At 36.6% G+C, this 22,192-nt stretch overlaps 2 protein-coding genes across 6 annotated transcripts in view; one reads left to right on the plus strand and one right to left on the minus strand.

Moving 5' to 3' along the window:
- Positions 1-22,192, plus strand: part of LOC111510225 (uncharacterized) — a 179,106-nt gene that overhangs the window by 62,169 nt on the left and 94,745 nt on the right. The window lies entirely within an intron of this gene.
- On the minus strand, positions 8,508-9,701 carry LOC141485048 (uncharacterized). Its single transcript, XM_074180969.1, has 2 exons — positions 9,283-9,701; positions 8,508-9,219 (listed from the first exon to the last, which is right to left on the minus strand). The coding sequence occupies exons 1-2, from the start codon at positions 9,699-9,701 to the stop codon at positions 8,508-8,510; spliced, it is 1,131 nt and encodes a 376-aa protein (XP_074037070.1).

Genomic DNA, 22,192 nt, shown 5'->3' on the forward strand with positions numbered 1-22,192 from the left:
GGCTTTGTATGGTTTTAAATATAGTCCTAAACCTTTACGGTATGGTTTGAGATATATTCCACTTCCGCGTTTGCCTAATGCTACAGCCTCCATGGTTTTATTGTGACGATTGGCTTCCATTAAAGCCGCTCTGCTGGCTTTTGCCGAATTCACGGCCTTGGTAATACCAGCAGCAGCTCCCGCCAAACTTCCTAGTGCGGATAGTCCAGCAAAAATTGGTATCAATGGTAAAAGTCCACCGATCTTGGGAACAGGAATTATGCGTGGTGTGCGGATTTTCTTCTTTCCACCGGCAGCTTTAAGGTATTTACGTGCCGCCTGCAATGCCACAGTGATAGCTTTTTTGCTATTATTCGTCACAAATTGATTCCCACCAGCTTTCTTCAATACATTTCGCACTTTATGGACTATCCCAGCACCAAATGCAACTTTTTTAATTTTATTTTTCTTCGTTTGTTTCCTCTTACATTTTTTCTTATTGGTACTACAACCCATGCCCATATGTCTTTTCGCTTTCATAATGTTGGTGACAAGTAATGCAGCTGCTCTTTCCCCAATACTCGCGTCCTTCGATTTAACCCTATCCCAAGCGCTGTATTCAAGTTCTTTGTCGGCTAAATGTCTTGCTGCAAGATCGGATGGATGCTTAGAATATTGAATATCGTGTTTTTTGCATTCAATATCTAATTTATTGATTCCAGGGTCGTTACGAGCTAAACGTTGTTTCAATTTTGTACCCGGTCCACAGTATTGATAACCTCCGGTAGATGTAATTCGAAAGGAAGTTTGTTTATTAAATCATTAACAAAACCACAACCTCTTTTAATTTTACGATCACTTTCAATACGTCCGTATCGTTTGATGGTACACATTGAAATGAATAAGCTAATAACATTTATATAGTCTCCAACCACGGCACGATGCGCATTGTAAAACAGAAAGAAAAGTTTGCTGTAGATAATCTAGATGAGAAATTTGGTTGTGGATTGAATGGACAAAGGGTATTCAGACATGGTCCACTACTTCCATCATCAGTTCGAGGACTCATTATAGGACCTTCAAATTGTGGAAAGACGAATGCAATGATATCACTATTAACACATCCACAAGGACTGAGATTTAGAAATGTGTATCTCTATTCGAAATCACTCAATCAACCTAAATATCAGTACTTGCGAAGTGTTTTGGAACCTATAAAAGGATTAGGTTTTTATACATTCAGCAATAATGCAGAAATAGTGGAACCCTCCGACGCTAAGCCTAATTCTGTTTTCATTTTCGATGATGTAATATGTGAAAAGCAAGATATTATTAGATCATATTTCTGTATGGGACGTCATAAGGATGTTGATTGTTTTTATCTAGCACAGACATATTCACGGGTACCCAAACAGTTAGTGCGTGACAATACCAATTTCATTATAATGTTCAAACAAGATGAGACGAATTTACATCACATTTATTCAGATCATGTTTCACCCGATGTAACATTCAAACAATTCCAATTGATGTGTGTTAAATGCTGGGAGGACCAATATGGATTTCTAGTCATTGATAAGGATAGAAAAATAGATGAAGGTAGATATCGCAAAGGATTCGATAGTTTTATATACCCATGATCTTGTTTTTGGAACTTATTCGATCACTGAATATTGTAGTGGTCACTTCACCAACGAATTAAGCTTTAATTCAAAAAAAGGGCATTATGAATACAAAAAAAGATCCTGAAAATAAAAACAATGAAATAAATTTGAAACGTCAACTAGTAGAGACAACAGAAGCTGTCAGGCAGAAATTCAACTCTATCAAGAATGATAATATTGAAAATCGTACGACACTTGAAAGATTGTATGAGCCCATAATGAAACCATTGAATGTTTTATCATCAAACGCTACTTCTAAATCACCAGTGTTATCACCAAATCATGGAACTGTTCAATCTACTTCAAATTATCCCATGAGTACTCCAATAGGAAGAAAACAATCTTTTGGTAGTGTATCATCTGTGAATAGTGACACGAGCACACTTCAAGACGATATGAGAACAACTCTATTCGAAACACCATCATCGTCCCACATCGATTCCTCGGATCCTGACATCTCACCTGTTATGAATGAAAGTGGTGAAGATGTTTTGATGAAACATTTGAATAATATAAAATCTAGAAATCCAGCATATGATGGAACATTTGGCGTACGTATGGATCCAATTACACAAAAGCTGAAAATGGGAAGTCTAGTGGTAAATTTCAAAGATGGAAACATTTCATTTTGGGATGCTAATAAAGTGAAAAAATATGAATGCGCAGGTAGTCCAGAATTGTATGATATGATTTTTTTGAAGAATCCACAAGATGTTGATAATGAAGAAACTCGTCAAGTATATTCCAAAATATTGAAAATAACGAATGCTCCATATAAACAATATCATCTGAAGAATGGTTTTAAAAATACAAATTCTAAAAAATTTCGTGAAGTTATCAAACCTCTATTAGACTCACGACAATATCCAATAAGAAGTAGAAGTAAAATTGGTGGAGCACTCAAACGAGTGAAAATGGAGAAAATATATAATTCTAAACCTGTGAATTATGTGTACTGGAATTCACCGAAAGAGTTAGTTGCTCGCCTACGACTATTGGTAGCTTCAAAGTCAGCCGGACATACCGGACATGATAATGAAATAATTTCAATAATTGAAGAATTACGTGAAGAAGGTATAATATATTAACATATTCACATGTAATGATCACTGTCACATCATCATTCAATGCAGTAACATTATCACCTTTTCTCTTTAATCATATTGAAATAGAATGACTAATGAAATAAGTGATGTCAAACGACAAGTTGTTAATGAATTACATAAACCTGCAAGACGTAATTTTCGTAGAAGAATAACCACCATCAAAGGTTTTGCAGATCTATGGCAAATAGATTTAGCTGAACTGCAACCTTATGCAAAAAGTAATGAAGGATACCGATATATACTTGTAGTGATAGATTGTTACTCCAAATATCTGTGGACTGTAGCAGTTAAAGATAAAACAGGTAGTACAGTAACTAATGCAATGAAACATGTACTGAAAGAAGCCAAATACTCCCCCAAACACATACAAAGCGATCAAGGGAAAGAATTTTTCAATAAAAGCTTCTCATCTCTCATGCGAGAATATAATATCAATCATTATTCAACATTTAGCACAAAGAAGGCAGCTATAGCAGAAAGAGTGATTCGTACAATAAAGGCATGGCTCTACAAGGAATTTTCGATGAGAGGTCACCACAAATGGCTTGATATTCTTCCAATTATAACTAGTAGATATAATAATAAAGTTCATCGTACAATAGGTATGGCACCCATCAATGTTGATTCAACAACAAAATTAAAATTCAAGGGTATCAATGGAATTGGAGGAAGACAAAGTAAACCCAAATTCCAATTAAATGATATTGTACGTATAAGTAAATACAAACATATTTTTGAAAAGTCTTACACTGCGAATTTTACCACGGAGCTATTCAAGATTGTTAAAATTAATAAAACCATCCCAACGACTTATAATCTTGAAGATATGAATGAACAGCCGATTAGAGGATGTTTTTACGAAGAAGAGTTATTACGAACCGAGAATCCTGACGTATATCTGATTGAGAAGGTGTTGAAGAGAAGAAAAAATAAAGTATATGTAAAGTGGTTAGGCCTTCCTAGCGAACAAAATTCTTGGATTGATGAATCAAATATGGTTTAAATGTATATAATAGTGACTTTTATGAATAAAGTAATATTAAAGTTCATTATTGTTTTCATTTCAATTATAAGTATGTGAACTGAAAAATATTGCAGCGGTAAACATTGCCCCAGCCATTCGCAATGTTCTGTGTATACCAAACCAAATTAATTGTATACTCCATTCCCGCTTATATTTTTCAACTCACGATATTGAAAACACATTATCATTCCCAAAACTAATCGCCGTCACTTTGAAATGCAGTATCCAACTCTTTTTGCCAATTATCTCTCACTGATAATGCTGTCTCATAAAGCTTAGTCGACTCCTCAAGCTCAGCCTGAGCTTGCATTCTCGAACGTTGATGGAATTGCTTATCTTTACCAATTTTTGAACGGAGTTCATCAGCATCTTTAGACATTCTAGCCAATTCAACCTTCGCTAATGCAATCTTGGCATCTAATGCTTCAAGAGTTTCATTATTAGCATTAATAGCTCGCTCACTCTTTTCAAGTTCAGCAATAGTCATCTGTGCCTTTACAAGACGGCATTTTGCTTTCCTTTTCATTTCCCCAAACCGATGGAGGGGGCTGAAAGAAGATAGCGGTTCAGCTTTCAAATCACTCTTCATTTCTTTAGGAGTACCTTTTGGCTTCCTCTTCGATCTGTCACTTTTCGTTGCGGGTTTTTTCTGTCGCACAACACTTTTGGATTCTTTCTTTTCTTTAAAGTCAGTGACAATCGATGAAGATGCCTTAGTAACCTTCCTCTTGATTGTTCTAGATTTCTTATCAACACCAAGAGGAAGGGTAGATGAAGAGTGTTTGAGTGATGATAATTGCGAAACGATCGGATTTTCAATAATAATTTGCTCATTTGGTTCTGGCACATCTGCAAAGTTAACGAAGTCGTTAATATCAAAATCATTTATCGAATCTTGACTCGATAAATGTAATACTGGAATATTTTCAAAATCAGTCTGATCGATATCAACAAGTGGTGAACCATCTTCAGCAATCAATAGCGGCATAGAGCTCATGATTATTAAGGTCTGAGGAATGATATGTGATAGCAATAGAATGTGGATAGGAAAGGTGATGATGTTACTGAGACCTCACCATTTATAGAAGAAAATAAACTAGCGCATGCGCTCTTTCATCAACTGGCACATGCGCTCTCTCACTAAACTATTCACGCATGTAACAATCTTTGTCATTTAAGAGGAAAACTTTGTGTTGCATGCATGTATTTTTAAATGTTAGAAAATAATACAAATAAATTCAAAATATATATATATTTATTAATAATAGAGGACAATAACGATAATAAAAAATGAAAAATGTTAATATGTCTCTGTGGATGTGGAACGTTCTTTGACTCTATTCCTCAATAGTTGTTGCTCGTGCGTCAAACACCAACATTGAAAAAAATGGATTCTCCTATTGGGGTAGAGTTGACCAACCTTCTCACACAGATCCCAAGTACTTCTACATGCATTGCATACATGATTCCAACAATTCATGGAATATGTATCACAACGCAAACAACGTTGCAGTGGAGTTGGAACGGCAGCACAGATACCACAAATATTTCTACAGATACCTATATTGTTAAATATTATAGGTTCGGAACACTTCAGACACTGTAACTGTTGTTGACGATAATCCGATTTTGTTCGCTTCGGTGGATGAGAAGGAGGCGATAGTTGAATCCGCAACACGCAATCACTACACATACCAGTACATGGATTGATTGAATCCTTAGGTCTACTTATTTGACAAAAGTAGCACACAATAGCCCCTGCAATCATCATTGGGTAGACACACACTTTTGGTTTTTCATTCCACTCTTTTGGAAACGGCATTTTACTAATTCGATTAGAAATATAAAGAGATGACTTACAGAAACTCTGAATGCTCTCTCCTATACCTACGATCTCTATTTATACAAATCAACATCATGTGGAAGTATAGTGGGATAACTTCTCCTACTATTCCACTCTAAACGAGTCAAGTGGGAGTCGCATCACCTCCTATATAAGTTGACTTGCAAACCTAGAGTTCATTCATTCACTCTCTACAACTGTGAGCAAACAACAACAAGATGAATTCTGCAAAAATAAATGCTGCATTAAATAGAATAGCTGCTGTTGATGAAAACAATTGGATAGACGAATCAGATGATGAGGATGTCAATGTTCCGCTAGAGGAAGTAATAGTTGAAGCAGAAGATGTTGGAGTCGATGAAGATGAGATAGACGAAGTTGAAAACGAGGCCAACCAAAGCGACGAAGATGATGACGTGATGGAGTTTGAGAGGGTCATGGATGAAGAAGGAGATGATGAAGGGATAGAAGCTGACACAACTGAAGGTGATGGTGCTATGAGGATCGGTATGCGAACACTCAATGTCAGTGAGACACTGGAAGATCCCTTGGATTTGTATTGTGCATTGGATGCATACGTATTGATCAGCACAATAGATGGAGAGAACAAAAAACTATGTTGGTGCTGCTTTCGGTTTTATTCGCATAGAAACAATAATGGAGGGTGGTATGCCCATGTCAACACCCACAACACTGTCTCAATTATGGAAATGGGACAGAATTGGTGTGAAGCTTGCGAGAGGCCACTAACAAACTTCACCCGAGTATCTACATGTATTATATGTAATAATGTCCAACCTGTGGCACAATAACCGTGGACCTACTGGTCAAAAAAAAAACAACAGCCCTTTTCAGGGCTACATTATTCACACAAACAGTAGTTAGTTGTATTAGTATTCATAGATTATGTGACAAATGAATACTTTGATTAATAAAAGTCTAAGTTGGAAATTTGTTAGTCTTTGAATATCTATACATTATATGACAAATAAATTACTACTTTGACTGAAAAGTCGAAATTTGGAATTTGATAGTCATTGAATATCTATGCATATGATGAGTACTACTTTAAATGAAAGTTGAAGTTGGCATTTGTCAATCATTCATATGCATATAATGATGAATACTTTCACATACATATATTTCGTTTGAGATTATAATGTTAACATAATGTTAACAATGGTATGAATCTGTTTCTGTTTGAAAGTATAATGGTAGCTCTGAAAAGAGCTATTTTTTTTATTGTTTCAGTCTTTAATTGTAGCCCTGAAAAGGGCTGTTATTTTTTTATTAATCCATGCAATGATATGGACTAACGCTCCTCATCATCAGAAACAATAATTATGGTATCGTCATCTGAATCAGATGATATACTAATGATATCATCCTCATAGTAGTCATCTGAATCAGATGATATACTCATGATGTCGTCGTCGTCATAATCAGCTGAATCAGATGATATACTAATCACATCATCCGCATTATTATCGTCAACAGCATCTATGTCGTCCTGAATACCTTGTTCCACTCGTTCTGCGAAATCATCAGGAAGATCATAGATTCGCTGCAGAAATTGAGCGAAGGTTGTACTCAAATGATCAGACGTTGAATCTATTTCATGTACTTGGATGGGTCCTGTACTCGACATTGTGGAAGAATGATATAGAACTGGGATTGTTGCTATATTTATATTGGAAGAAATGAAATGGAGGGGGTGAAATGTAGAACAGTGTTTGAGATTCGAAAACATCAAGAATGAAACTCTGAGCGATTATTAGGAGAAATTCTAGTGATTATTATGGAAAAAAAACTAATAAGAGGGAGAGGAAGGGAGGAAGACACTGCCCCAGCCTCGCAGTGCCTCGTGTACACCAACCAAAAAGTGTGTACTCCGTGGAAGGAAAGGAAAGGAAATGATGGACGAGTAGATGATTATATGTCATCATCGGAATTGAGGACATCATCATCGATTAGGATTGGGGATGGCGGAGGACTATCCTCGATGAGGATAGGGGATGGTGGAGGACGTCTAACGTCAAGCTCGTCATCAGCATCATCACCAGAGTCGTCGTCGTCATCATCGTCGTCGTCGCTACTCATTGGGACAATGTCATCATAAGCAGGGTCCCACCATCCGTCAGGATCTGGATATTCCGAGTCATCCAAGTGTCCTTCGTCACTGCCAGTGACATGCTGAACTTGCATCCTGATGTCGTGATCCCGGTATTCGTATGGCGGACTGTGGGGTTCCGTGGTGGAAGAGACAACCTGTACCTGGCTGTTATCCCAGTAATTGAAGTTGTACCCCTGATCCGGGCAGCTATAGGGTTCGGAGGTTGAATCGGGTTCCATCTCGATGCTAGCTGATCAACTGAATGTTTCATCAGATGATTTCTACTTTTATACTTTCGAGAGGGAGTGGGAGAGGAGTGGAACATTGAGTAGGGGTAAATTGTAGTGTGACATAAGACATATTCAATGAGTAGGGGTAAATTGCAAAGTGACATAAGACATATTCAATGAAAGAGATACTTGAATGGATAAAATACAAATGAAATATACTTGTCGATTTCACTATGAAACATGTCTATTTTTTTATTTTTTAAATTTTCTTCACATGAAATTATTTACAAGTGATTAGAGAACACAAAAATTGATGTGAGGTATTTGTCTAGAAGAACTTGGAATTGAAATAAAAAAATAATAATGATAATAAGAGGAAGTGAAGAAAAATGCTCCAACCATCGCATTGTTCAATGTGTACCAAACCAAAAAACAGTGTACACCCTTTATTTCACTTCCTTTTCCTTTATTCAATATAAACTTAACAAATATAAACTTAAAACTACCATAATTAAATACTCCTAACTAACCTAAAACTAATCTTACATTTACACTTCATCTACAAAAAGAGTGTCCATAACTGTCACTACTTTTTTGTACAGCTCTATCGAAGAGGTCTTTGCTTTACACCTTTCCTGCAGAGATGCATAATTCCGATCTATTTCGGCCATTTCCTTTTGGAGTTCCCTCCGTCGGTTATCCATTTCAGCCATTTGTCGCTTCATGGTAACCAACTCGGCCTCGCTAGATCGGGCAGCTCGTTCTGCTTTCTTGCATCTCTGCAGAAAAACACTCATCTTTTCACTAACCTCTCCGATAGGCTGTGGCACCAACACCTCAGGATCCGCCGGTGTCGCTGGCAGCGGTGGTAGTCGCGTCACCAACGGCGACAATATCACCAACTCCGGAGAAGGACTCCTCGGAATTTCCACTGCTGCTGGTGCTGCTGCTGGTGTGGAGGCCCTCTTACGAGAGGTCGAAAAACTACCTGCATAAGGATTAGTCCTATTGCAAGTAGCTCGGTACTTTGAAATAGGACCAACCTTTGCTGCAGGTCGTTGGCAAACCTTCTTCACAGCCCTGACTTCCTCCTCCTCCTCGAATAAGTCAGGGCTAGAAGATCTGCACCTAACTCGCGAACGCGAAGTGGTTGGCTGGTCAACCGTCACCGCTCTCGAAGATGCTGCCTCCTCCTGGTCAGCGGACACCGGCAGAATAGACGCCACAGCATTATTCACCTCCTGTGTATTGGTTGCCATTCTGAAAAAGAAGAAATAATACAAAGTTAGTTGATATAAAAAATAACATTCCTAATTTACTTACTCAAATATCAAGTTGGTCGTTGGAACGTACTGCCTTGTTGTGGAGTGGACTGCTCTCGATGAGATGACTTCTCGAACTGAATGTTGTGGAGTGCTCTCCGGAGGGTATCGACTTCGATGCGTGAGCGGTGGGAAAATGGTGGGAGCGCACATGCGCGATGAGGGTAGGGGTGTACATGCGCAAATGTTGGGAGTCGGGGGGCGGGGCTTCGGGGAGGGGAGGGGCGGGGCTTCGGAAAGGGGCGGGGTATCCGAAAAGTTGGTGGCGACGGGGGGGGGGGGGGGGGGGGGGGGGGGGGTGGCCCTAACGGGCCCCGCCCACTGCCTGGGCTCCGCCCAGGTGGGTGGGGCCTCCGGCCCCAGGTAGGCGGGACATCTGGAGAGACATCTACGCCCTCTTCGCGCGCGCGTTCGTAACATAATATGCAACCGAACACCTAACCTAACGTATTAACGTATTAACGTAACCTAACCTAGTACGCTAACCTACCGCTATGCAACCGAACACCTAACCTATCGTATGTATTAACGTAACCTAACCTAGTACGCTAACCTACCGCTATGCAACCGAACACCTAACCTAACCTAACCTAACCTAACCTAACCTAACCTAACCTACAGTAACTATTAACCTAACCTAACGAGGGAATACTAACCTAACACCTAACCTAACGTAAGTATGCAGCTAACCTAACGTAGCTATTAACCTAACCTAACGAGGGAATACATTCACCATGTTGGTTCCATTAATACATCATCAGTTGGTTTTGGTTTTGGTTGTATTATTCTATGATTTGGATTAATGTTCAGTCCTGGATATCCCAGTCCACCTGATGATGATGGCCTGACTTTATAGTTTCTCTCCAAAACTTCTTTATGGTTTTTCTCCAATACTTCAACTCTCTGTTCCAGTACATCATACTTTTTCATTGTAGTCCCTGTTATGTTTGACATAGCATCAAATTTTTTATTTGTAGACGCTGTTATGTCAGACATTTTTATGTCTACATCACTTGTAAGTTTGTCAAATTTACGAGTGAAAGTTATCCGAGCCTCTGCAATTTTATCGTTAAATGCTTGCCGGCGTCCCGAGCAATATTGCCTATTGTGGATTGTATTGCAGCTTGTAGGGCTAGAAGTATAACTTCCTTTGCTCCATTAATTTCCCCCTCAAGATATGATACAGTTACACAATCACTCTTGTCAATTGGTTCACTTGTATTTTTCAATATTTTCCTTTGCATGTCATAATGACCATCTTTTGTTAATTTAAAACCATTCCCAGGAGGACCTCGAATGACATTACCACCCCATTTTCTTTTTCTACCAAACTTATCGATTGTTTTAGACATTGTGCACTCTACGATGATTCTCTTCAAACTGATATTTCTGTCATTTACATTATACTATATATTGCAGTAATTGATTAGGGAAATAGAAATAATACAAATAAAATTTTAATCATTTTATATTCATTACAGTAATACATATACATACATACATAATACATTAATATCACATTACTTCTATCATATATTATTAATTATAAATGGCTACATAAATATCAATATTGAATTTTCCGGTTTTGAAGATATTGAATGATATTTCAATCATTGATCTCGGCAGATAATAAATTAATCAATTGATCCAATGGAGTCTCCTGAGATTGTGATTGTTGAATAATATTACTTATCCAACGAATGTTCTCATTTGGATCGTTTTCATAAAATTCAATATCATTATGACCCCAAGGAAGAGTGTGGGTAGTATTCGGAATGATAAATCGTTTATCGTCGTGATATGATAATGCAACTTTATTTTTTAATTCAGTATACATATCATGTAACACGCTTCTAAATGAATTCATCTTTCTGAATATCATACCACCTTGTTCGACGATTTTTTGATAATCTTCGCATGTCAATTCATTCTTTATTACAGATCGTTTAACCCCTTTGGCTTTCTTAAATTCACCATCAACAGATTTCACATAATATGCTTTAGCACCTGTACCATAAAAACTCATGATTGGATCATTTGGAAATTCATCTTTGAAGTTACCCAAGACTGAACTTGTTACTGGAATATTGAATTGGTTAACTATACTGTAATTGGATGTATCAAATCTACTTATGTTAGTTTTTATGAATTCATAAAAATTTTCTGTGTTTACTTTAAGAATGAGCGAGTCGGTATCTGTGTAAAGTAAAGAGACATTTTCATCAAAGTGTTGTTTGATGCATCCATAGAAAAAGTCATACATGACTGTTTTAGATAATTCTAATATGGAAAATCCCAAATATAATGGTTTATCGTAATGAACCTTCACTCTACCCAATTGAATGGCAACGAAATTATCAGTGAAAATTGAACAATTTTTGAAATTTGGTTTGGCTATGAGAGTGCTGGCACCTATATTTTTCTTTATATTTTCCCAATGTGTAACGAGTCTAACATCAATTCGATTATCTACATTCTCCATTGTCTTTCCATACACCGCATTATTCATTAGTTTATAGAAATCTTTAACAGATTTGTTGTTAGACCTATTACGCATTTCAGTATTAAGATCTATATAGGGTTTCATCCAGCATGATTGTTTGAATTTCAATACTCTATGTGTATTCATTACAATCAATCCATTTTTGACAGCTTGCTGTAGATTCCTATAATGAACAATATATTTTCTTTTATCATTCAAATTTGGAATTAATTTGGGAATTTTCGATTGTGTACGAGGTGGTATTATTTTTTCGACTAAAAATGGAAGGTCAGAATGTTTATCATGCAACTCTTGTGGATAATGAATGTCCACTTCAAATACATACCCATACGGACTATCAGTACTCACATCCATCACATCGAGATTAAGAATTTCATTTGGTGTCAACCATGTAAATTCACTTGTTGGTAGAGGTTGTGACATACTGTGACCGTATAGATTTGTTGCATCTAAATATGTAATGAATGTGGAAGGTTCGTTGGGATTATAATTGGGTAAAAATCTATTATTTGCTATATGTTTCCTCTCGCTACATTGACTAATTCCACCTCGTATACCTTTTTGAAAAAAGTGAATCATATCAATGTCAGTTAGTAATTCCAATTCAACATTAGTGAACTTCAACATGGCATCCCATGATAATCCAGGTGCAGTGTAATATTGTGCCGGATCTAAGTTATATATCTCTAAACTTGTGGTGCGGAAGTTTTCAAAAATATCACATAGTAGCAATACATCCGACTTCAAATACAAATCAGAGTATTCCCCCAAATTCTGACACTCGAATAAATTCCAAACTTTTCTAGCCCTATCATAATCAGTTTCCGATATATGTTCACAATTGAGTGTGTCATAAAACTGATTTTTTGTCGGAAGTAATGGATAATTCAATTTGTCAATGTCATCAACAAAACTATATGGAAATACACCTTTCTGTCTCATCAAATTGAATTTCTCAATTTGTGGGAAATGTTTGTGCATCTCCAAACATTGATCGGAGGTCAAGTTTGCACCCAACTTCTCCAACGAATTAGTCATAAATTTATAACTATCGATAAATCTCATTTTGAGATAATTCTTCCTAACCACACCATCTTTATCGGTATAGCTGTGTGTGAAGAGATGCTTCGTGAAAGATATATATTTCTCTTTAGTTTGCGGGATAACATCAACTTTCTCTTTATTCCTATACAATTCTTTTATGAATAAATGACAATCATAACCACTTAAATTATGAAAAATGATAGGTATGAAGTTTGGTATTTTGAAATTTAAATTACATTTCGAGTGAGCGGCATGTGATCTTTTCTTTCCTGTGACATGACAATGATCTCTTACTTTGACTTCACCATCAGTAAATGCTTTATTACATATACCACAAGTTCTGGCTGCAGCAAACTGTTCTTCTTCTTCGTCAGTTTGTGTATCCATCGGTTTAGGGTTTCTGAGATGATTTTCATGTATCTCTTTCAAATCATCTTCAATGCTACTCACAAATTTCTGAGCTGCATCTACACCCCTATATGTAACAAATTTTGACAAATCATCATTATATGAACACTTTATCAAATAAGCAAATGAATATGGGGCATGTTTGAATGTTTTAATCGTGTATGAACTTTCAGGATTTGGCTCATTCACATGAATCGGTTTAAGCACTGATTCAAAATCAGCATACACTACAAATGGCACCCTCATTTGCCTCTCAAAGTTTTCAAACATTAGTTTATTTTCCGCAACCATTCTACCATATTTATTGATCTTTAAATTAGTAGTTGGTGTTGTGGTACTAATGTGATTACAATCATACATATTATGACGTAAAAGCAATCTCTCATCAGAAAAATATATCAAACATCCGTCACAAAAATATTTTTTCTGTCTATGAGCTGATAGTTGATTAGAAACTAATCTTGAAAGATCTTTGATCCAACAATAGTGACCATTACCGGAGTCATCAGTTATAAACAACAAATTGACATGTCTCCGGAGTCTTCTCTGTGAGTATCGCAATGGACCAATCACTTCATACTTCATTTTACCCTTCTCAAATGTACTCTCTAAACCGTAAACATTAATTGAAATATCATTCCTATCTTCGAATATTTCGATACTCTTATTATTAACTTTAACCGGAAAATCCATACCTGTGACATCTAAAACAGTGGAAAAATGTGGATATGACGTAAGTTCGGACACTCGACTATCTGCAGGATATAATGCTGATGTTATAGCCCAAGCAAAACAATATTGATCTTCATTACGAACATTCACAACAGCTTTCTTCCATTGAATACATTGAGGCAGCTTCACATATGAACGTCCTTCCAGTGGACTGTATTTATTAATGTTGACCTCGAGAAACAATATTTTTTCACAAGTCCAACCTGAATTATAAAAAAAAAAATATTACTATTCAATCTTATTGAAATTTTTAAAAAATAAATACCTGAGTCGCGATCCTGGAACTCAGTCGTTTGAGCCACAATTACATCACGGAATCCATCAAAAACAGCATTCAAATCTGAAGATTGGTCCACTATTTTATTTTGGGAATTAAATGACTTCGTGTCCCTCGAATCATCAGTCTGAAGAATATAATTCCCAAAAACTTCCATATTCACCTTGATGCTTTTATGGATCCTGATGGCTGATTCCAGTAATTCAATGACCTTCTGCCTAATCTTATTGAAAAATGACATGTAGTCACTGGTTACAATCGAACTCTCCACCCTGTATGTAGCAATGCGGCAATTGAATGCATTCGTTATAATTTGAACACCGTCAGACAATTGAACACATGCATTATTTTTATGACTCATGGTTCTTCGGTGAGAATTCACTTGGCTCATAGGAATTGTCACATTACAACAATTGCACGTATACATAGGTGTTGCATTATCCACTCTCACCCGTTTCACTGCAGGCCCTCCTTGGCAACTCTGGAGCTGATGCCGACGAAGATTATCACTACGAGTGAAAGATTTACCACAGTCACAGGAATACATTTTATATAATAGTTCTCACTAACTCACTTGATGTAAACTGACATAGCCAACACTCGTACGCTTCTTAAATACACTCTGATAGGACCCGTCAAGACGTCATAGCCAACCCCACTTCTCAACTACATGCGCCAAGATTACCTCCCAACTGAATGCGATAACAGATGTCGATATACGAGCAAGCAGTGGTCGTTGCGGTCTCGGAGAGGGTAGACGCTAGGCAAACAGTCCTCGGCTGCCGTTGTGTCACCATGGATAGCGGGGCTAGAGCGAACCTTCATCGCTTCAGGAGAGGTGAGGGCAGACCGATGAATACGCATTACTCTGCCACACGTCGTGGAGTGAACATGTCGCTCTCTAGCCGTTGAACGGTTATTGCTGTGACGTCACTCCACTACTAACTTGGTGCCCTAACACCGATGGAGCATTTATTACTTGGAGGATCTTCGAAGTATGCAGACGTATGTTTGTACATAGACAAACAAGCACATGATGAAACCCTGTACCGTGCATTCTCCTACACACACACATAAACACACAAAATCTCATATGAAAAAAAAATCTGAACGATCCATGCACCAGACACTTCAAGGTCACAACGCCTTGACTTCACTGCACAACAAAAAAACTTCACCAAACAACAACCAATAAAAAAAGCAATTAATACGTCATAGTGGTGGGGGGAGGCCGAGAATCAGCTGTAAACAACTACTGATATGTTGCAAGGCACAATACCACATTTAAAATGAAAGATGTCAAGGTATTGTTTGATCAAGCCATTATGGAAATCACATCAGAAAACTGGCAAAAAGCAATCCAGCATGTTTTAAAAGAGGAAGATAAAATGTGGGAACTGGACAACTTGGTCGATCAGGTGGTTGACCCTATAATTATAACACCAGGGAATGATGACAGTTCTTCGGATGAAGACTATACTGATGTAGAATAATTTAATTGAATTGTAAATATACTGTAGCGGAATAAGCAATCTGGACAGAGACCAGTGTATCAGTGACAGTGACACTTTTGCTTAGGTTAGGGTTTAGAATTAAGGGTAGTCTGAATAATTATTTTCTCGGAAGGTTCTCGAAAATTGTACCTAGTAATCTCTAGAACATTCAATTAGGGTATAAATAGAGTGTTGTTAAACGTTAAGGGAAGTTCACAGTTTTAGTATTGTTCAAGTGTCAAATTGTAATAACGTATCCAGTAAAGTTCTTGTCGTTTTTGTGAATAAATTGATTTAAAGTCCCCACAAGTGTTTCAATACGTAAAGTTCGTTCGTGTGTGTTTGTGAGTATTTCCCGATTTCGGTTCGTATATATTTTATTGTTACATTTTATATTTTTTTAATAACACTGTTCTGCTGTATTAAATTTTTATTTCCTTTAATATAATTTTTATGAATGCATATTCTTTTGGCAATTATCCCACTAGCGCGCCTCTGGCTCGGTATTTATCCGTCGATAACAATGGACAAATCCCTTAAAACAGGGTGATACCTACCTGCTCTTTATGAAACGACATAATTTTGCAATGCGGACTAGGGAAGTGACAGAATTTATTGACGGATCACCCTGTAGCGCTTTTGAATACTTAATGAGATTTTATTACTCTACACTCTTTTGAAATAGACTATAGGTACGTATAAATTATTTCAACTTGATATAGCCGCTGTTGCCAATATGTGAATCAGAAACAAATCCTTTTGAAAATCAAAACCCAACATTTGAAACATCAATTTGAATACTTTTCGAAGTGAATTTGAAAAACACATGAATGAAACTCAACTTTATTTTGTTCAAACTTGCATTTGCTGTAATAACCCAAATTGAGGAACATTCCCCATTAATATATAGTATAAAAAGTATGGGACCTAGAACGGTACCCGGTGGGACTCCATATTTCATCTTTGATTTTTCACTTATAGATTTACCAATACCCACATATTACACTCTGTCTATCAAGTACGCCTTGATCAAATCCAGCGCGATTCCTCTGAATCTCATATCTTGCAAAACCTCCAACAACTGTGCATGATTAACAGTGATTAACACTGTAGGTTCTTTCTTTCACGATGAGTATTTGGATGCTGAAATGCATCTACATTTTTTATCCAATGAATTCCATGGCTACTTGAATCATTATACCTAAATACAATATTTTCAACAAGACGGTGCCACTCATCATGATTTAGCAATAGTAAGAGAACATTCAAATGCAATATTCCCAACAAAATGAATTGAAAACAATGGACCGATTGCCTGGCCAGCTCGTTCTGCAGAAATTACTCCTTTATATTTTTTATCTGGGGATATAAAAAGTAAAAAGTTTTTTCGGCACCTAGTGCAGATATTGACCGCTTTTAAACAAAAAATAACACATGCATGGAATATCATTGCATCCATCATGCTAAAAAAATTACCACAAAAACTATATTGACAGACAATGTATATGCATTCAACAAAAAGGTCGTCAATTCGAGCATTCAATATAGTTTGTCATGTGGATTTATTTTTCTGCATTGGCTTTATTTTCCCCCAAAAATCAGTTTTCTTTTTGATTGTTATCACTGATGGTACCACTCATTTCAAATGAAACGCTCTGAAAATATCGAGTGTGATATACCATTGAATTGTGATTTTATCTCTTTATCAATATTTGTAATAAAACAGACATGTTAGTATTGAAAAAATGTTGGTGGTGGTCATGTTGACACGAAACGTTTAATCAAAGATTAATTGTCACATCGTTATAGTACTAAAGTTTCTCTGAATTTTCTTTGGCCATTGTACTGTTCCCCACGATAGTTACCTTTTTTCCATTTAATCGTTGTGGTTTTAAATAAATCAATGTTACCACATGATATGTATAGAAAAAACTGAAAGTTTATACATTAAATTTTTGGCTGTATCTTCTTTATATTCAGAAATATTAACAATCCAACACTATGCCGTAGCAAATTTCAATAAATTATCAGAATTTAACCGTAGATTTTCATACAGGGAGCACCCTTAACCGTGACATTTTGAAACTGTGTCTTTTGCTTATTTTTTCATCAGTACCTGATACTGTCTCGAATGGAAGCATATCTTACTTTATGTATCACAGAATTTAAACAAGTACCTAAAGTGTTTGGAAAAGAAAAAGTTTGGCTTTCTACTTATCTTTTTACAAAAAATTTGGAGGGATTTTTCTTCAAGTTTGTATCTTAGAGTAATTTCTATGCATGATCCATACCTCTTTGTGAATAGTTGAACTTGATTGCCTTCTTCATTCCTTTGGAAATTTTCTACTTTTTCTGTATAAAGAAGTAGAAAGCCAAAAATAATTCTTTCTCGAAAACTAATTCTTTCTGAAAATATAACCCATTCCTATATTCCTGTGGCTGGGATTAAATCAAATAAGCATATGAATGTATTTACGAACTGTTAACGTGACATGAGTACAATTGCCTCGTCCGTGACAAAAAGTCGTAATATCTAGAAATGTTCTGATGAGTTACTGAGACAGTATCTCATTCCAAAACTTGGAAGACTGCCTTCGAGGAAGTCAAAGAATTCGCCTTAAATTTTGTGTAAAAAATTGAATAAAGTGCCCAAAAACATTTGAAATGTTGACAGTGGCATACGGTGATTGTACTCTGAGTCACAAAAAAGTTCACATGCTGTACAAGCTTTTCACAGAAGGTCGAGAAGATGTGAAAGACAACACTCGCCCTGGACGCCCCAGCACATCAACAACCGATGAAAATGTTGAGAAAGTGGAGAAAATTGTTATGAAGAATCGTGGAATCACTATTAGAGAAGTTGCTGAGGATATCGGCATATCGGTTGGCTCATGCCATGCAAGTTTTTCAGAAATTTTGGGGATGAAGCGTGTGGCAGTGACCAAAAAACCGTCGTATAAGCATCGGCGAAGAATTGTTGAATGATTTCAACAGCGATCCAGATTTGCTCAAAGGGGTCATAACTGGTGATGAATCATGGGTATATGGTTATGACATCGAAATAAAAGTCCAATCGTTCCCATGGAAGAGCCCGAGAGACAAGCCCAGAAAGAGTACGCTAAGTTCGATCAAATGTCAAAGTTATGCTTACTGTTTTCTTTGATTACCATGGCTTGTGCGTCAGGAGTTCTTGCAAAAATTCGTACAGCCGATAAGAAGTATGTTCTTTGCATAACGATTATCACAGCCCACAAAAAAAATTATCTTGCTGCCGAAAAAAAATCAACTGATTTTGGTTAATTCATCTGTGCTGATTCCAAAAATACAAACCTCTTCTTTGTATCAGCTCTACTCATCAAATACTTAAATATTCTTACATTTCTGTATATTCCACCATTATAATTGCAATATGTTTATGAACAAACTTAACAAATTCTAAGACAAATGCATACTAATGACTTCTAATTAAAGTGTACTTATTGGAAATACCCATAACATGAAATTAGCGCTAATTGCTTCTTACCTATTGTCCGATAAGTAAATAGTATTTTCTCGGAAATGGCCTTAATAAATTCCTATAAAGTCGACTGCATTTCATTGTAAAATTTAGTCTGAACTTGAGTTTCGTTGCAAGAGTTTGTTTTTGACAACTGAAATCCATGGCTTCTACAAGCAGGCGTTGTTGTGTGAATAACCCGAACGTTTTTGCTACATATGTGGTGAGTACATTGTAAAAGAATGTAGAAAATCAGTTTGTGATTTTATAAAAACGGGCATATCAAGCCTATTTTGGTGTTCATTTAGGAGATCAAGATAACTCTTGGGCTCCACATGTAGTGTGCAAAACTTTCTTGAAAACTTGCGACAGTGGACGAAAGGACAACGAAAATGTTTGAAGTTTGGTGTTCCAATGGTGTGGAGGGAACCAAAAAATCATTTTGACGATTGCCATTTCTGTCTTGTGAATATAAAGGGCATTGAAAAACTAATCAATAGAGTTTATTCTATGATTTTCACTATAAGGGTTTTACAAAAACCGCGACACGTGTTTCGTTATACAATAGCTTCTTCAAGGGCATTGATCGTAACAATCGACATACGTGGACATATCCTAATATGGATTCAGCCATAAGACCAATTCCACATCAGCTTGAGCAAATAGCCATTCCAATATTTAGCAGCCTACCTACGTTACCAGAGGATAATTTCGAAACGTTATCTGACGAACTACAGACTAATAGAGTTGAGGAAGACGACAGTGATTTTGAAGGGAATCCAACACGTCCTGAGCGCTTCACTCTGGAAGAACTAAGCGATCTTATTAGAGATTTGAACCTTCCAAAGGATTCTTCCGAGTTGCTTGCCTGCAGACTAAAGGAAAATAAACTTCTTCACCCAGACACCAAAATTACATACTACCGTAATAGAGAAAAAGATCTTTTGCCTTTGTTTTATCAGTAAGATGATATGGTTTTTGTAAAGGACTGTTAAAAAAAATGGGTGTATCGGAGTATACACCAGATCACTTTTTATCGACAGTTCCCAACGAAGTTTAAAGTGTGGGCAACAAATATGGAAGTATACCATTTGGGCATTCTACAAAACTGAAAGAAGAATATAAAACAATATCGCTGGTGCTAAAAACCATCAAATATGACCATTATTAGTGGGCAAACTGTGTTGATTTCACGATGGTGAACTTTCTCCTGGGACAACAAGGTGGCTATACAAAATATCCTTGTTTCATGTGTCTTTGGGATTGCAGGGCTAAGGAGTAGAAGAAAATGGCGTTCTAAAGATGCTTTAGTTCAAGGGGAAGCTAACGTAGTTAACGAAGCATTGGTCGACCGAGAGAAAATAATATTACCTCCGAATCTTCTTTGTTTTGAATACTTGTCCATCAAATTTCCTGCACTTAGTAAAGAAAAATTGAAAGCCGGAATATTTGATGGGCTTCAGATACGACAACTTATAAAAGATTAGTATTTTATAAAATCGATGACTGAAATTGAGTGTAATGCATGGTGCTCTTTTGTGAAAGTTGTGGAAAATTTTCTTGGAAACACTAAATCGAAAAACTACCGAGATTTAGTGGAACAATTTTAACAAACACGGTTGTCATATGAGTAATGAATTTCATTACCTCCACAGCCACTTAGACCGTGTGAGGAACAAGAGGAACGCGTCCACCAAGACATCAAAACGATGGAAGAGAGGTATCAGGGAAGATGGGACACTCATATGATGGCGGATTACTGCTGGAGTCTCTAAAGGGACCGTCCTTTTAAAGCCTTTGCAAGAAAATCATATAAAAGGAAGTTTTCAGGTGACGCCGAATAACAAATTTGTGCTGGGATGCTGTTAGGTTACATGAAAAGTTAAGTTTTTCTGGCAGATATGTGTGATGATTTTTGTAAATATATTGTTGTACAATAAATATCTCACGTTTTATTCGTGTTTCGTTTATTTGATGGGTAGCAGCACTACATTACATATGTAGTGCTGCTACGTTTAATTAGCCTATATGTTAGAAATATAATCTGTTGTCGTATTTTCTGAAAACGATTTGATGGAGCAAATCTGGTGGCATTTATGGATTCAGCAGACCCAAATTACCTATAAACAGTAAAAAAAATCCGACAGCAAACTGTGTGTTTACCAGTTTATGCATCTGCTCACTCGTAATTTTTTGGTCAAAAATAACATCGTAATCATGACTCAGTCACTGTATTCGCCAGATTTTGCCCCTTGCGACTTTGTATTGTTCCCTAGATTGAAGATAACCATGAAAGGACGATGTTTAGCGATAATTGAGGAGATGCAAACCGAATCGCTCAAGGACATACCAAAAAGTGCATATCACCCTCAACTTCGAGGATTCGAAACAACGTTGGTAAAAGTGTATTACATCTCAGGGAGACTACTTTGAAATGAACAAAATAGAAAGTGGTGAATAAAAAAATATTTGCCATCTTACTATTTTTGGAAGATTTCCATTTTTTGTATAAAGATAGAGAAGAAGAAAGCCAAAAACCTTTTTTTCACACAAACATAGCCAAGCGGTTCGGCATGGGTGCTTTGTTCACTCACTCGAATTGACTGCCGTGTTGGTCGGTGGTTCAAGCCCTAGTCTGAACGATCGATCTTCACTTGCTATCGTCCAACCCGTGTTAGGAATCACACGTTAAAAGGTAAGACCTCGTTAATCCTTAGCTCGCACAAGTTTCGACTTCTGAGGGTTGTCGTTCGTAGGGGTGCGACAGCTGGTTAACGGAAAAACAGATTTTTTTTTTAAACAGATTACCATATTCAGTAAGTAGCTAGGTATAATTCCTTCTTGTAAATTTTTTCTCTGAACTGAGTGAAACTTAGTTTATTTGTTTCAGTATTTAAGAGCTTATTTTTAATTTTTTTACTATTATTTTATTGAAATGAAAAAACACTATCTTTACAG

The sequence above is a fragment of the Leptinotarsa decemlineata genome, unplaced genomic scaffold (genome assembly GCF_025532065.1).
Source record: "Leptinotarsa decemlineata unplaced genomic scaffold, Ldec_3_MD MMD2_tig00026307_RagTag_RagTag, whole genome shotgun sequence".
Taxonomy (NCBI): domain Eukaryota; kingdom Metazoa; phylum Arthropoda; class Insecta; order Coleoptera; family Chrysomelidae; genus Leptinotarsa; species Leptinotarsa decemlineata.

What these genes read in the sequence shown, in the direction of transcription:
- LOC141485048 (XM_074180969.1), bottom strand. Translation starts at nt 9,701, where the DNA reads ATGTTACGAACGCGCGCGCGAAGAGGGCGTAGATGTCTCTCCAGATGT. An exon ending in ACGACCAACTTGATATTTGA is followed by an intron (nt 9,220 to 9,282) that starts GTAAGTAAATTA and finishes CTTCTTTTTCAG; the next exon opens with AATGGCAACCAATACACAGG.